The sequence below is a fragment of the Schistocerca piceifrons genome, chromosome X (assembly GCF_021461385.2).
Source record: "Schistocerca piceifrons isolate TAMUIC-IGC-003096 chromosome X, iqSchPice1.1, whole genome shotgun sequence".
NCBI lineage: Eukaryota > Metazoa > Arthropoda > Insecta > Orthoptera > Acrididae > Schistocerca > Schistocerca piceifrons.
Genome location: NC_060149.1, coordinates 537,559,349 through 537,573,194, shown reverse-complemented (window position 1 = coordinate 537,573,194; position 13,846 = coordinate 537,559,349). Strand labels below are relative to the sequence as shown.

Genomic DNA, 13,846 nt, shown 5'->3' with positions numbered 1-13,846 from the left:
AAGTAGGAACTGTACTAGTGCGGTTGTCGTATACCTCCTGACTTTGCAGAATCGTGTGTTGTATTTCACGTCTTAGTTCCCGTTGTTGCCGATCGTTCTGTGTTAGCTGATGTCTCTCGTCATAGGGGTTGTCGTATGTTGTCCTCCGCTCTGCATTCGCATATCGCTAGTCGTGGTCCTGTCCTCATTATCTTGCCTTTCAGAATCCGTTGTCGTCGCAGGGGTCGTCGCCATTGCATCCGTCCTGTGGGGAGCGGCCGGCGGGGCAGGCCCCACCGACCGGCCAGCGGCCGGCCCCGGCGCGACCGAGCCGGCTGGCTCGGACGCGAGCGCTCCGTTGTCCGCACTCATCGGCATCGCGCGCTCAACTCTTGCGTGGCTCAGTGGCCGTACACCATTGGGTCCACTGCATCCCGATCGAGCGCTTACGGCGTCTGATGAAAACTTGCAGTTCCGTCGCCAACTTTGTTGCCGGTAGAATGGTATCGATATGTGATACCACATCATCAATACGAGACAGAAATGAGCAGTACTGCACGCAAACTTGAGGGCGAGGAGTATAGTGGGCATTACTTTTGTCAACTGCAAATACTGTGTGTGAATGGGACAAGTTATTCTGAAACAAGCTAGACAGCGGATACCTTCGATATTTGTACCGTCGTGCAGATATTTTCACTCCAATACAGACAGAATGATCAATGTGGATAAGAAATCGAATGAAATACAATTACTTTATGATATGCCACCAGAGACTAAAGGTCACTTGCGCCGAACAGTCAGAAAGTATACTTCAAGACCCTCCTAAAATTTGCCGTTGCAGTTGTGTTTCAACCTGTGGTGCTGATGTGGTTGTGATGTGTTCCAGGCTCGCCATGATCGACCCCAGCTCGTCTGAAGAGGAGAGCGAGGAGGAGCAGCAGGAGGAGCAGGCGGCGCAGCATGCGGACGCGCCCGCCTCCTCCCACGCTCATCCCCACACGCACGCCGCCTCACTTGAGGTGCCCGCAGCGCCCACCAGGTACACCTCCTGTCTGCCTCATACTCTCCTGCATTGTTACGTAACTTCGTCTCATACTCGTATATCGTTGCCGTGGAGCGAACGGACCTAAATCCCGATTTTAATACGACGATTAATCATATGTCCACCTAACATGACTCAGTGGACCACCGCGGTGGGGAGTTCACTTAGAACATCGGATCGAGATAGTCTTGTCAGGTGATGTGCAGAGATGCTTGAATATTTAAGCATTATATTCATTTGTTAATTATGCAACTTTCGTGCTCTTTATGAATTATGCTTGATACCACCTATCTAGGTTATCACTGTAATTTAACACTGCTAGTTACCCTTTTTGGCACAGAAACACAAGCGTCCGCAAGGGAGAGGGGGCTAGAGATGCACTTTGCCCATCCTGAATTCTGAGTCACACACGTCTGTGATGCTACTAAATCCCAGATTTAGCAAAGATGAGAGCAATGGGAAAAACTGGGATTTTAACAACCACTGCATTCGACACGATTGCATGACAACGTATCAAATTGAAGAGACGAGGACTGTATTGTTCAAAACTAAGCTATTAAGGTCAGTTCTACTGGTTAGTTTGAGGGTTGTTTTCGAAGATTTTTAACATTCATCTCTTTTAGTGCTGGCGGTGGGTTACATTGTACTGAAACAAACCCAAAAAAATGTGGCTTTCAAACAAAATGTTTCCCCTTCTATTATGAAAACCAATATTAAGAAATAGAAGTCATTAAATTAACGAAATAAAACCATTAGGCAGACCAGACATGAAGTTTCGTACACAAAACCGTTGGTATAAAAGCTGAATAAGCATGTTCTGCAGTTTATTTCCTGTTCCTTCACTAAGAGGAGTATCAAACAGGTGCGTTTGTTGCTGGAAATTTTTATCTGTATCTCATCTACATATGATTTTTTTTCTATTTTAGATATTATTAACATACGACTAAATATATAAATATCGTAAATATTGTCGAGCTGTATTTAGTAACTGTTAGGATTTAATGACGTTAAAAGTATGTTCTTCGCCGATACTAATGAAATATGCTTATGCTTATTTTAGGTATGAAAGTAGTCTTATATTCCAAATAATATTGAAGTGATAACTGTGAAACGTTTGAGATATAAAAAGTTTTGTGTACTTCCTGCTGGTTTAGCTTCGCAAGTCCAAGACGTTATGAAGCTCTGTTTTATAAATCGTCAGTTTTATAATCTTGCACCCTCTTCGATAAATTTCTGGGGACGATCATGTGTATAACACGAGTAATAAACACTAGATTTGACATTTCTCACCAAATATCATGACCAAAGATCGTCTGTGTGTTTACAGCATCTTTATTTCTGTTGTCTGGTGTCCTACGCACTAGTGTCTCTTGTAGACACTAGACATTGCTTTCCTGACGGTGGCCCAGTAACCCGAAAACCGTTTCGAAATTAACAATATTATGAAAACCAAAACGCAGTTTTTTCTTAAATATAAAATTGTGTGCCAAAACTGACGGAATAATCCAAAGTATAGTAAATTTACTTTCAGAAATTAAATCAGATCTTCATATTCCTGCTTCGTTTCTCAGTTACCCGGACACTCTTACAGAATAAGTTTAATTTTATTCCTGTATTTAATTAAATAAGAAAAAACCATGTTCTCGTAACCAGATACACAATTATTGACCAGGTTTATGAATAGAAGATGGTTTAGACGAAAATCTGCTGGTTACCCAAATAAACCTTTATCTTCGAAAATGAAAAAGGATTGTGTGTACACACAAACCTGTCGCTCCTATTTCACAGCGAAGAATATGCTGCGTAGTAATGACAGTGCCCCAAATCGCTTTCGTGACAATAGCATTGATCGCAACTACTGTATTTCCCGATTTATACTTGGATCTTCCGTGCTAGCCGGCCCCTGCGTGACTCTAGCTGACACACGAATGTTCAGAGCGTTCGAAGTTCTACCTCGGCAGCGAACCCCACGAGTATCAGCCCGCCCTTTCGTCTCAGCATGAATATTACATATTGTACTGTCAAGTTGAGCTCTTACTCCAGTGAATCTTTTAAAGTCTTCTATATTAATTCTTCCAATAACTAATCAGAAATCTTACAATGTACAGGATGTCTACAGCGAAATTCCCTAATTCGAATGTGTTCCATACACAAAACAAAATGAAGAAGCTTTATTTTTTGCCCAAAAAATAAGTTGTATGTGAAGATAAGTTTTGAAAAAAAATTACAATAACAAATCAAAACACTTCCACGTGAGCCCCTACGGTGACACGAAGAATGTCGAGTCTGTTTTCAATTTCCATCCAGGTCCACTGCAACATGTCCGAAAGAATTATGTCAATGACTTCCACAATCCGAGTACGAAGGTAATGAATGCCGTGCACTGCCGTGGCGAACAACCTGTCCTTGACGTAGCCCCATGGAAAAAATCCCACGGTGTGATGTCAGGAGAACGTGGAGGCCAATTCATGGGTTCCCCTCGCCAAATCCGGCGTCCTGGAAATGCTGCATTTAGAGGTTTCCGAACACCCAGCGACCAGTGAGGTGGAGCACCATCTTTCTGAAACCAAAGGTGTGGGGTGCAAGTCTTCAACCTGGGGAATATCTCCAGCACGTTTAGGTACGTCGTTCCTGCCACAGTTGTTCCAACAAAGAAGAATGGTCTAGTTATCTTGTCGCTCATGAGGCCACACCAAACGTTCACTTTCGAGCAGTCTTGTACCTTTTCACTGACACACTGTGGATTCTGCCAGCCCCAAATTCGAACATTATGCTTGTTCACAGTTCGAGAGACGTGGAATGTGGCCTCGTCAGAAAACATTACACTTGACAGGAACGCAGGATTCCGGTCTATTCGGTTAAGCATTTCAAGTGCAAATTCGTATCGTCGGCTTTGAGGGCTGCACTATCTGCACCATGTATGAATACAGACGCAGCCGCGTTATGACGACTTTATAGACAGTTGCGTGAGGGATCTGAAGTTCTCGTGAATCTTGACGAACTGATTTTCGTGGACTTCGTTGGAATGTTTGGCAGGTATTCTCCACTTGTTCTTCAGAGACCCGCCGACTTCCTCCATGCCCCTATGCAATGGTGCCAGTTTCTAGAAACCGACTGTGCCATGCTTTTATGCACTTGGCGTCTGGTGCTGCTTTCCTGTGAACACCACGAAACTGCCTTTGCACCATAACAATGGATTTAAACTGTGCGTACGAAAGCACAGTTTGTGCCTTCTCCTAAACTGACGCCACTTCCGCTTCTACGGACAAAAATACTGCACCAGATGTTAAAAAAGTTTAGGCAGCAACTATAAGTCCTTCTGCAACCAACGTACAAGTCAGACATGAAACAAAGGAATTTCGATGTAGACACCCTATATTTCACCACACTGCACTATTCGTTAGCTTGCGTGTTAGTTGCGTAGGATTTGCGTCGCCAAAACAATCTTTAAATAAAGTAAATGGTACTTTTCAAATCATGACACAACTTAACGAAGTTTAGAAAGCTGCAGATTTAAATCTGACAATATTTCCTGTCTATTCTTCATATGGCAGTTTAGTTACTCGGACGTAAGGAAGATTAGGCCTATCGCAAAAACTCTAAATACGCAATAATATCATGTCATCGCGAAAGGTGTTCTTAAACCTCAGCTGCACCTCTGTATCTTTTTCCCACAAGCGGAAAGGAGACGAACGGTTTATGATGTGACACCTACTTCTCCCAGGTTTGAAAGGTCACGAAGTAAAGTGTTATATAGATTCATACGGGATCTCCAACCAGAATACGTTTGCAGCCCAGTTGGATGCAATGCAGATCCCCTGTTCGTGATAGGGGAAATATTCTTCTTTTCGGGCTACATAAATAAGGTTTTCTTCTATAATGCAGAAGTGTTAGCTTCTTTAGCAGACTTAATAGCACAGTAGTTGCCAGTCAGAAGTCTCGGCCAGAGTAAAAGCCTTGTGTGTAACTGAAACGAATGAAATGCGGCTTGTCAATTTTTCGATCTATGTTGGCGACATCTGTAGGAGGAAATATTGCGCGAAAATGATCCTGACAGTAGCCTAGACCTATATCAAGAACAAACGAAAACTTCCCTTCAGTTATAATTAGCTGTCATTATGGAAAGATGCACACATAGAAACTGAAAATGAAAATATTCGCTGCGAATATATTGATAAATGATCATGGATGTTGATGCTAAAACCGAGCAGTGATAAGACACTGGACTCAGATGCTGCAGTTCAAATTCCCATTAGTGTACACAGAGTGAAGTTTTCTGTGATTTCGCTAATTAGGTTGTAGTGGTCTAAGTTTTTAATGCCATCACTTGAGCGCGGCTTTAGCATATGCAATAAAATGATTAGGAGCCCCAGCGGCAAGAATTAAAGGAGATTAGTCATTCATATTTATTTGTAGAAACAAAATGCTGTTGGACCACGGTTATTGAAATGAATTTATAAATTATATTTGTTGAGTTGCCCATTATCAATTACAAAAGTCTCACGGTCGTTGCCAGGGTGTTTATCTTGTGGTTGTTATGAGACAAACGGAACTAACAGGCAGACTAAGGTGAAAGCGAGAACTGTAGTGCATTTTTACCGGGCTGTGGCTGTCCTGTTGTCGGCGAAGCTAAAGGCGAACTGGGTTAGGTTAGCGGTGTCTCATAGCAGAGTGAAGGGAGCGGGCGGAAGTGACCAGAAGGCTGGCTGCGTCCCGGTAACGGCATGAGGTCGGCGAGGAGTCGTGTACTCAGGTTGCTACCAGCGCTGGATGTTCGGCTCAGACGCCCAACGGAAAGTATCACTGTTGCCCTCTCGATCACAAATGTGCTTCCAAGGCGATTTCTCGGAGTCCTCCTGAACTATGTCACTTTACTTGACCATACATACATTCGATTGGTTGTCTCATATTCCTCTTGTGGCCAGTCACTTTATTGTTAAACTTTTTTGTGTCACCCACAATTCCAAAATTATCACGACAAGATCGGAGGACTATACGCAGACCATATTGTGGGTAGAATTCCTTCACTGGGCAAGCTTCATGTCGCCATTTAAGAATAGATATCCCGTGTCCCTTCCATTTGTCGCCTCCACCACCTCCTCTAAAATCTACTTCCACTTCAGTACGGTCTTTGCCACACTTCCGTTCGGCAAGAGAGCACACGAAACGCTAAATGCTTTCTTACAACAAGCATTCTTCCTTTTTAAAATGGGATATCACCCATTTCACATTAGCGGCTGATGTCATATGGCAGCGCCCAACGATTTACCCCACCCCTTGATCTGATACCGAGTCCTTTCTACTCTACAGCACGGAAAGAACATGTCGGCGTGCGTGGATGTCCCGGAGGCCGGGGCGGTGGGCGGGGGGTTCCTTTGCCTGTCTGTCTCCCACGTAGAACCGGGATTGGGTATGTTAAAAGATTGATGCGAATACCGGGATTGTTCCTTTGGAAGGGCATAGCCGATTTCCTTCCTCATCCTTCCCCAATCTGAGCTTGTCTTTCGTGTTTTTCTAGGTTGTGAATTATTTAAACTTATTTAACACAGTTGTAAGAAACACAACAACTGTTGATTCAGCAAGAACGACTGTTTCAAGCACAGGACCGGAAGCACCGACTGTAATTGTTAAGCCCGTAGAAACAACATCAGGAAACGGTGCAGTTTCTCATCGGTCTGCATCTATCATTGATGAGAGCATGGACGGATGAGATATGTACCTGCGAAGACTTGATCATCACTTTTCGATATTGTGAGGCCGCAGTGCCTTATCGTTTATTTCGGGTCTGTCATCTGTTAATGGCTAATTTGCTTTTAAGCGACCTGTTGTAACTGTCAGTGTGGAATACAATCTCGAAAGCGTCATTCTAAATTGTATAAAAAGAGGATTGCTGATTTCAAATAGATGACCTGCTGATGCTTGAATACAATAATCCCAAATGTTTACAATAGTAAGACGATCTATTACTCTCAGAAGTTGTGATTCGTCTCGACCCTACGTCAACACCTACATGATTACACTGCAACTGACTCTTAACTGTTTACCAGAGTATTCATAGAACCACTTTCAGACTATTTATGTACCGTTCCACTCTCGAAGAGCACATGGGAAAAATTAACATCTAAATCTCTCTGTGCGAGCTCTGATTTATCTTTTTTCTATTACGATGTTCAGTGCATATGCAGGTTGGCATCAACAAAATAATTTGGCATTGGGAGAAGAAAGTTGTTAACTAAAATTTGCTGAAAACATCTGGCTTAACGTAAAAGTCCTTATTTTAATGACTGTCATCCCAACTCGTTGATCCTTTCCGTGACACTTTCTCCTCTATTCCTCAATATGACAATACGAACTGCCCTTCTTTGGACTTGGTCAACGACCTCTGTCGGTCCTATCTGGTAAGGATTCAATACCGCACAGCCATAATCCAGAGTAGAACGGACAAGCATGCTCTTGTCACTCTCTTTGGTAGATTTATTGCAGTGCTCTGCTAGTAAAAAAAAGTTGTTTTTTACCTTTTCCATAACATTTTCTATGTGATGGTTGCAAGTCAAGTTGTTTGTAATTGTAATCCCTAGGTAAATTTCAAACTTTTAAATTGGTGTGATTTATCACTGAGCTGAAATTTTTAGTGCTCCTATGGACAGTGAAGTTCCGTCATCTGCATTAAATTGGACAATTTAAATTTTAAAAGAAGCATTACCGATGCATCAGCCATATGAGGTATGAGTAACCATACAACGTAGCATGCTGATCGAAACGCAAATTCAAGTCATGTGTTTTCCATTGGCCCCACACCAAAGCGAAATTTGCCACGGCTGCAGTAGAACTATAAAAGTTGTGCGAATAACATCGAAACATCCCCTGAATTACGTCGTAATATGATGTTGTCTGAACTTCAACCACAAGATACACTACTGGCCATTAAAATTGCTACACAACGAAGATGACGTGCTACAGACGAGAAATTTAACAGACAGGAAGAATATGCTGTGATATGCAATTCATTAGCTTTTCAGAGCATTCACACAAGGTTGGAGCCGGTGGCGACACCTACAACGTGCTGACACGAGGAAAGTTTCCAACCGATTTCTCATACACAAACAACAGTTGACCGGCGTTGCCTGGTGAAACGTTGTTGTGATGCCTCGTGTACGGAGGAGAAATGCGTACCATCACGTTTCCGACTTTGATAAAGGTCGGATTGTGGCCTATCGCGATTGCGGTTTATCGTATTGCGACGTTGCTGCTCGCGTTGGTCGAGATCCAATGACTGTTAGCAGAATATGGATCGGTGGGTTCAGGAGGGTGATACGGAACGCCGTGCTGGATCCCAACGGCCTCGTATCACTAGCTGTCGGGATGACAGGCATCTTACCCGCATGGCTGTAACGGATCGTGCAGCCACGTCTCGATCCCTGAGTCAACAGATGGGGACGTTCGCAAGACAACCATCTGCATGAACAGTTCGACGCCGTTTGTAGCAGCATGTACTATCAGCTCGGAGACCATGGCTGCGGTTACCCTTGACGCTGCATCACAGACAGGAGCGCCTGCGATGGTGTACTCAACGACGAACCTGGGTGCACGAATGGCAAAACGTCATTTTTTCGGATGAATTCAGGTTCTGTTTACAGCATCATGATGGTCGCATCCGTCTTTGGCGACATCGCGGTGAACGCACACTCGAAGCGTGTATTCGTCATCGCCCGGCATGATGGTATGGGGTGCCATTGGTTACACGTCTCGGTCACCTCTTGTTCGCATTGACGGCACTTTGAACAGTGGACGTTACATTTCAGATGTGTTACGACGCGTGGCTCTACCCTTCATTCGATCCCTGCGAAACCCTACATTTCAGCAGGATAATTCACGACCGCATGTTGCATGTCCTATATGGGCCTTTCTGGATACAGAAAATGTTCGATTGGTGCCCTGGCCAGCACATTCTCCAGATCTCTCATCAACTGAAAACGTCTGGTCAATGGTGGCCGAGCAACTGGCTCATCACAATACGCCAGTCACTACTCTTGATGAACTGTGGTATCGTATTGAGGCTGCATGGGCAGCTGTACCTGTACACGCCATCCAAGCTCTGTTTGACTCAATGCCCAGGCGTATCAAGGCCGTTATTACGGCCAGAGGTGGTTGTTCTTGGTACTGATTTCTCAGAAACTATGCACATAAATTGCGTGAAAATGTAATCACATGTCAGTTCTAGTATAATATATTTGTCCAATTAATACCCGTTCATCATCTGCATTTCTTCTTTGTGTAGCAATTTTAATGGCCAGTAGTGTAATAACTATTTCGTGTGGCACTACGCCCTGAAGCAACTCTTCATTTGACGCCACTTCGGTGACTTGCGTGTTGCTAACACACCTAAGGAAGTGTAGAGTTCAGGACGTGATCTCTATGGTGCCGGTTGAATCAGCTGTTGACAATTCAGAATTAGTGCTGTTTCCCCACCTGGACGAGGACTGCAGAAGTAGTGGGTTACTATAGTGGCCCATCAGCGAAGCATCCCTGGTTAAGAAAGTTCTTTATTCATGGCAGGTACAATGATGGAATATAGCTGGAGGAAAAGTTGTTGTCCTCTTTGACGTACCAAGCAAAGCTCGCGCGGTGTGCCGGCGTTACTTCCCTGCCCTCCAGGGAAATGTATGTGCTGATGGCGGGAGCTGCTGGCGGCTGCTGCAGATGTCAGTGCGGCTCGGTGACGTGACGCAAGGCGCCGCCCAGTCGGCACGAGTGACAGAGGCAGCCAATCGCTGCTCGGCTGCTTTGTGGCCGTAGATAACAACACACTGGGATAGATCTTGTTCAAAACGGAGTGCCCCGGATGACCTAAGACGATGGCGTGGGCCCGCTCTGGGTATTGGAGAGCTATGGAGTCACTGGACAGCTGGCTGGCGCAGGCTCGAACCAACGGCTCATCAGGAAAGTGACCGTCAGCATAAGGTTGTCATCCTGGTGACGCAGCGGTGTGAAGGCAACAGCTTGACAGCATCCAGACTGTAGCCTAAGCGGAAACCTGCAGTTAATGGCGGCAAAGTCCACGGATGGCGGCTGGTGCCTCTTTATCCAACTGTAAGTGGCTGAAATCTCGTAGTCATCAGCTGATATACATTGTGTCACTCAATTTACCGTACACACTGAGATACTGCTGTTCATACTGAACATCTGAGAATGAAGGACTGAATTAAGTGCTACACCAAGGCGACAGAAGTCATGGGATAGAGATACCCACATGCACAGGTGGACGTAGTATGGCGTACACAACGTAGAAAAGGGCAATGCGTTGGCGGAGCTGTCAGTTGTATTCAGGTAATTCATGTGAAAAGGTTTTCGGCGTGATTATGGAACCAAGGCTGGAATTAACAGCCCTTGAACGCGGAATAGTAGTTGGAGCAATATGCACGGGTCATTCCATTTCGGAAATCGTTAGGGAATTCAATAATCTGGTATCCAATGTCAATAGTGTCCCGAGAATACCGGGTTTCAGAAATTACCTCTCACCATGGACAACGCAGTCGCCGACGAGCTTCATTTAACGATCGAGAGCAGTGGCCTTTTGGTACAGTTGTCAGTGCTGGCAGACAAGCAACGCTGCGTGAAACAACCGCATAAATCAATGTTGGACGTATGACGAACGTATTCCTCAAGACAGCGCGGCAAAATTTGGCGTTAATGGGCTATGTAAGCAGACGACAGACGCGAGTGTCTTTGCTAACAGCACGACATTGCCTGTAGCACCTCTCCAGGCCTCGCGACTGTATCGGTTGAACCTTAGACGACTAAAAAACATTGGCCTGGTCAGACGAGTCTCGGTATCAGTTAAGACCTGATGGTATTGTTCGACTGTGGCGCAGACCCCACAAAGCAATGGACCCAACTTGTCAACAAGGCACTGTGCGAGCTGTTGGTGCCTCCACAATGGTGTGGGCTGTGTTTATGTTGAATGGACTCGGTCTCCTCGTCCAGCTGAACCAACTGAGACCATTGGCAACCATTCGTGGACTTCATGTTCCCAAACAACGATAGAGTTTTGGTGGATGACAAAGCAGCATGTCACCATGTCACAATTGCTCGCAATTGGTTTGAAGAACATTCTGGACAAGTCAAGGAATGATTTGGCCGTCCGGATCGCCCAACATGAATCCCATCGAGTATTTATGGTACATCATCGAGAGGTGAGTTCATGCAGAAAATCCTACACCGTCTATACGTCTTCCGCAATTATGGAGACTGTAGAGATAACATGGATCAATGTTTCTGTAGGGGACTACCTACGACTTGTTGAGTCTACGCCACATCGAGTTGGTGCACTACTCAGGGGAAATGTGGGCCGATACGATTTTAGGAGGCTCAAATGGCGCTGAGCACTATGGGACTTAACATCTGAGGTCATCAGTCCCCAAGAACCTAGAACTACTTAAACCTAACTAACCTAAGGACACCACAAACATCCATGCCCGAGGCAAGATTCGAACGCGCGACCGTAGCGGTCGCGCGGTTCGAGACTGAAGCGCCTAGAACCGCTCGGCCACACCGGCCAGCTTTTAGGAGGTATCCAATGACTTTTGTCACCTCATTGTATGTGAGACGGCTGGTTAGCGTTTCTCCAATGGCAGCACTCCCACCCCAGATAGCGTGACAGGCTAGAGAGGGCCGGCGTTGGCATTGGGCAGCAATGACATCAGTTGCTCCGATTTTCTTGTCAACTCAGCTCTTCCAGAAGCCCTGCTGGAGCTGTAAGATGTGACAGCTTTGACTTTCAGGGATGCTGGTTACCGTATTCTGCAGTGTCAGATTAATGAATGATAGTTCTTCTGTCGTAAATACATTCTATTGTCAGCAGCACCCAGTCTTCAGTCTGGCGCTTCTCCCACTACGTCGCTGCTCTGATTGGCGCAGGAACGATTCCTCGCCCCAGAGAATCTGTGGCGCAAAAGAAGAAAGGAATATTATGGTTTTACGTTCCGTCGACAGCGAGGCCATTCTAGAGACTGTGTTCAAGCTCGGATCACGAGAGGTTGGGAAAGGATATCGGCCGCACCCTCGTCAAAGGAACAGTCCCGGCATTTTCTTGTAACGCTTTGGGGATATTACGGAAAACAAAATCTGGGTGGCCGGATGGGGATTAGAACTGTCGTCTTCTTAGAAATCCTACCGTGGATAGGATATCTGTAGTTTAAAGTGGAATGTAAACCAAGTGAACAAGAAGATGAAAGACTATCATTCCGTTACTCTGATCAACAGCATTTTTGTGACATCGAATGTGATTGATTTTTCTTCGCATGCTTGTGTTGTAATCCAAAACGTAATTAGTTTGGCTAGAACTTTAGTTATTATGCTGTGAATTAATTTTGTTACTGTCCGTCCCGATAGCTGAGTGGTCAGTGCGGCGGTCTGTCACGCCAAGGGTCCCGGGTTCGATTCCCGGCTGGGTCGGAGATTTTCTCCACTCAGGGACTGGGTGTTGTGTTGTCCTCATTATCATTTCATCATCATCAGCGGAAGACAACGGGAAACCACCAATGAAATCACTTCCCTAGACGCTCATGCGGTGGACCTCTCTGACGAGGCTTCCAGCATGACAAAACCTGCCGTAAGGCAGAATACAATTAAAAAAAATTGTTACTCTGCACATGTAACTGGGCAAATCAACGAATTGTGTACAAGGAATTATCATATATGACATTTATTATGAAAATCTATGTACAGCGCAGAATGTGGCATTATCAAGTAACTAAGGGAGAGTATAAGATACGTAATTATTATAAATTAATCCACGGGTATACTGTCGGTTGTTGCGTGCGAAGAACGCAATATTTCGGAAATCGGCCCTGTCGCCGTCACCAGCGCACCTGACAATGGAGGCACTGTCGACAGTCGACATATTGCGCTCTTTGGACATCAGCAACAACCAGTACATCCATAGATCATATTGTTTTGAAGTACGACGGGAGAAACTGGAGAGCCACTTATGAAACTAATCAATTTTAACGTACAGATTCCCCAAAATCGCTCCAGAAAGAATTGGTTCCTCTGCAGACGTCATGTATACACATATTGTCTAGCGACGAGGCTCTGCGTTGAAAAAACGCCGTCTGCAGGGACGTGTGGCAGGGCGTTAGGAAAACCAACTTTAAAGCCGTAAGATAATGTAATTTTCGCTTTATCTGGCCGACGTAATGCCAGTTTCACTCCTGACACTACGGAAGGCGATGCCAAGTATGAGTTTCACTGCGTTGTACACTTGTACTTACCCGGCCATATTTGCCCGTAGTCGAAGTGGGCGCCAGATTCGTATTCAGGTGGATGGCGATCCAAACACTGTTTCGGACGTTCTGATTTAGGATGTCCGCAGTTACCCTAAATCGCATAAGGCAAATGCCGGTACACTCCCTTTGAAAGGACACGGGCAAGTTGTTTCGCTAACTGGTGTATTTGCTCCGTCTCTGACGATCTGGTCGCGACAGGATTGTAAATCTTAATCTTACGTCCTTTTATATCCGTCATCTCATAGAGGACGTAGTAATGATTGCTGGTACGGAGATTCATAACATTTTATCAAATGGTTACTTGAAAATTACCAAGTTTGTGTTCTTTTTAGAAGCACTAAATTTTTTTAACTACGGAGATAACATTTTCCAGTTAGCTGTTACTTCCGTTGAAAATTCCGTCCTGAAAACCAATGTTGGCTGCCAATATAATTGTAGACACCATTAAAGGTACTGTGAATTATGGTGGGTTTTCATGTAAATGTTGTAAATTAAGTACCTGATGTACGTAAGACACTGTAGGCATTTTCTGCTACAC

At 44.9% G+C, this 13,846-nt stretch overlaps 1 protein-coding gene across 1 annotated transcript in view; it reads left to right on the top strand.

The window, feature by feature from the left end:
- LOC124722118 (calcium-dependent secretion activator-like) overlaps nucleotides 1-13,846 on the top strand; it is a 412,570-nt gene that overhangs the window by 58,691 nt on the left and 340,033 nt on the right. The window contains exon 2 of the mRNA XM_047247324.1: nucleotides 866-1,018. Within this exon, the coding sequence (XP_047103280.1) occupies nucleotides 873-1,018 (146 nt within the window). The 5' untranslated portion in view covers nucleotides 866-872. The remainder of the gene's footprint in view (nucleotides 1-865; nucleotides 1,019-13,846) is intronic.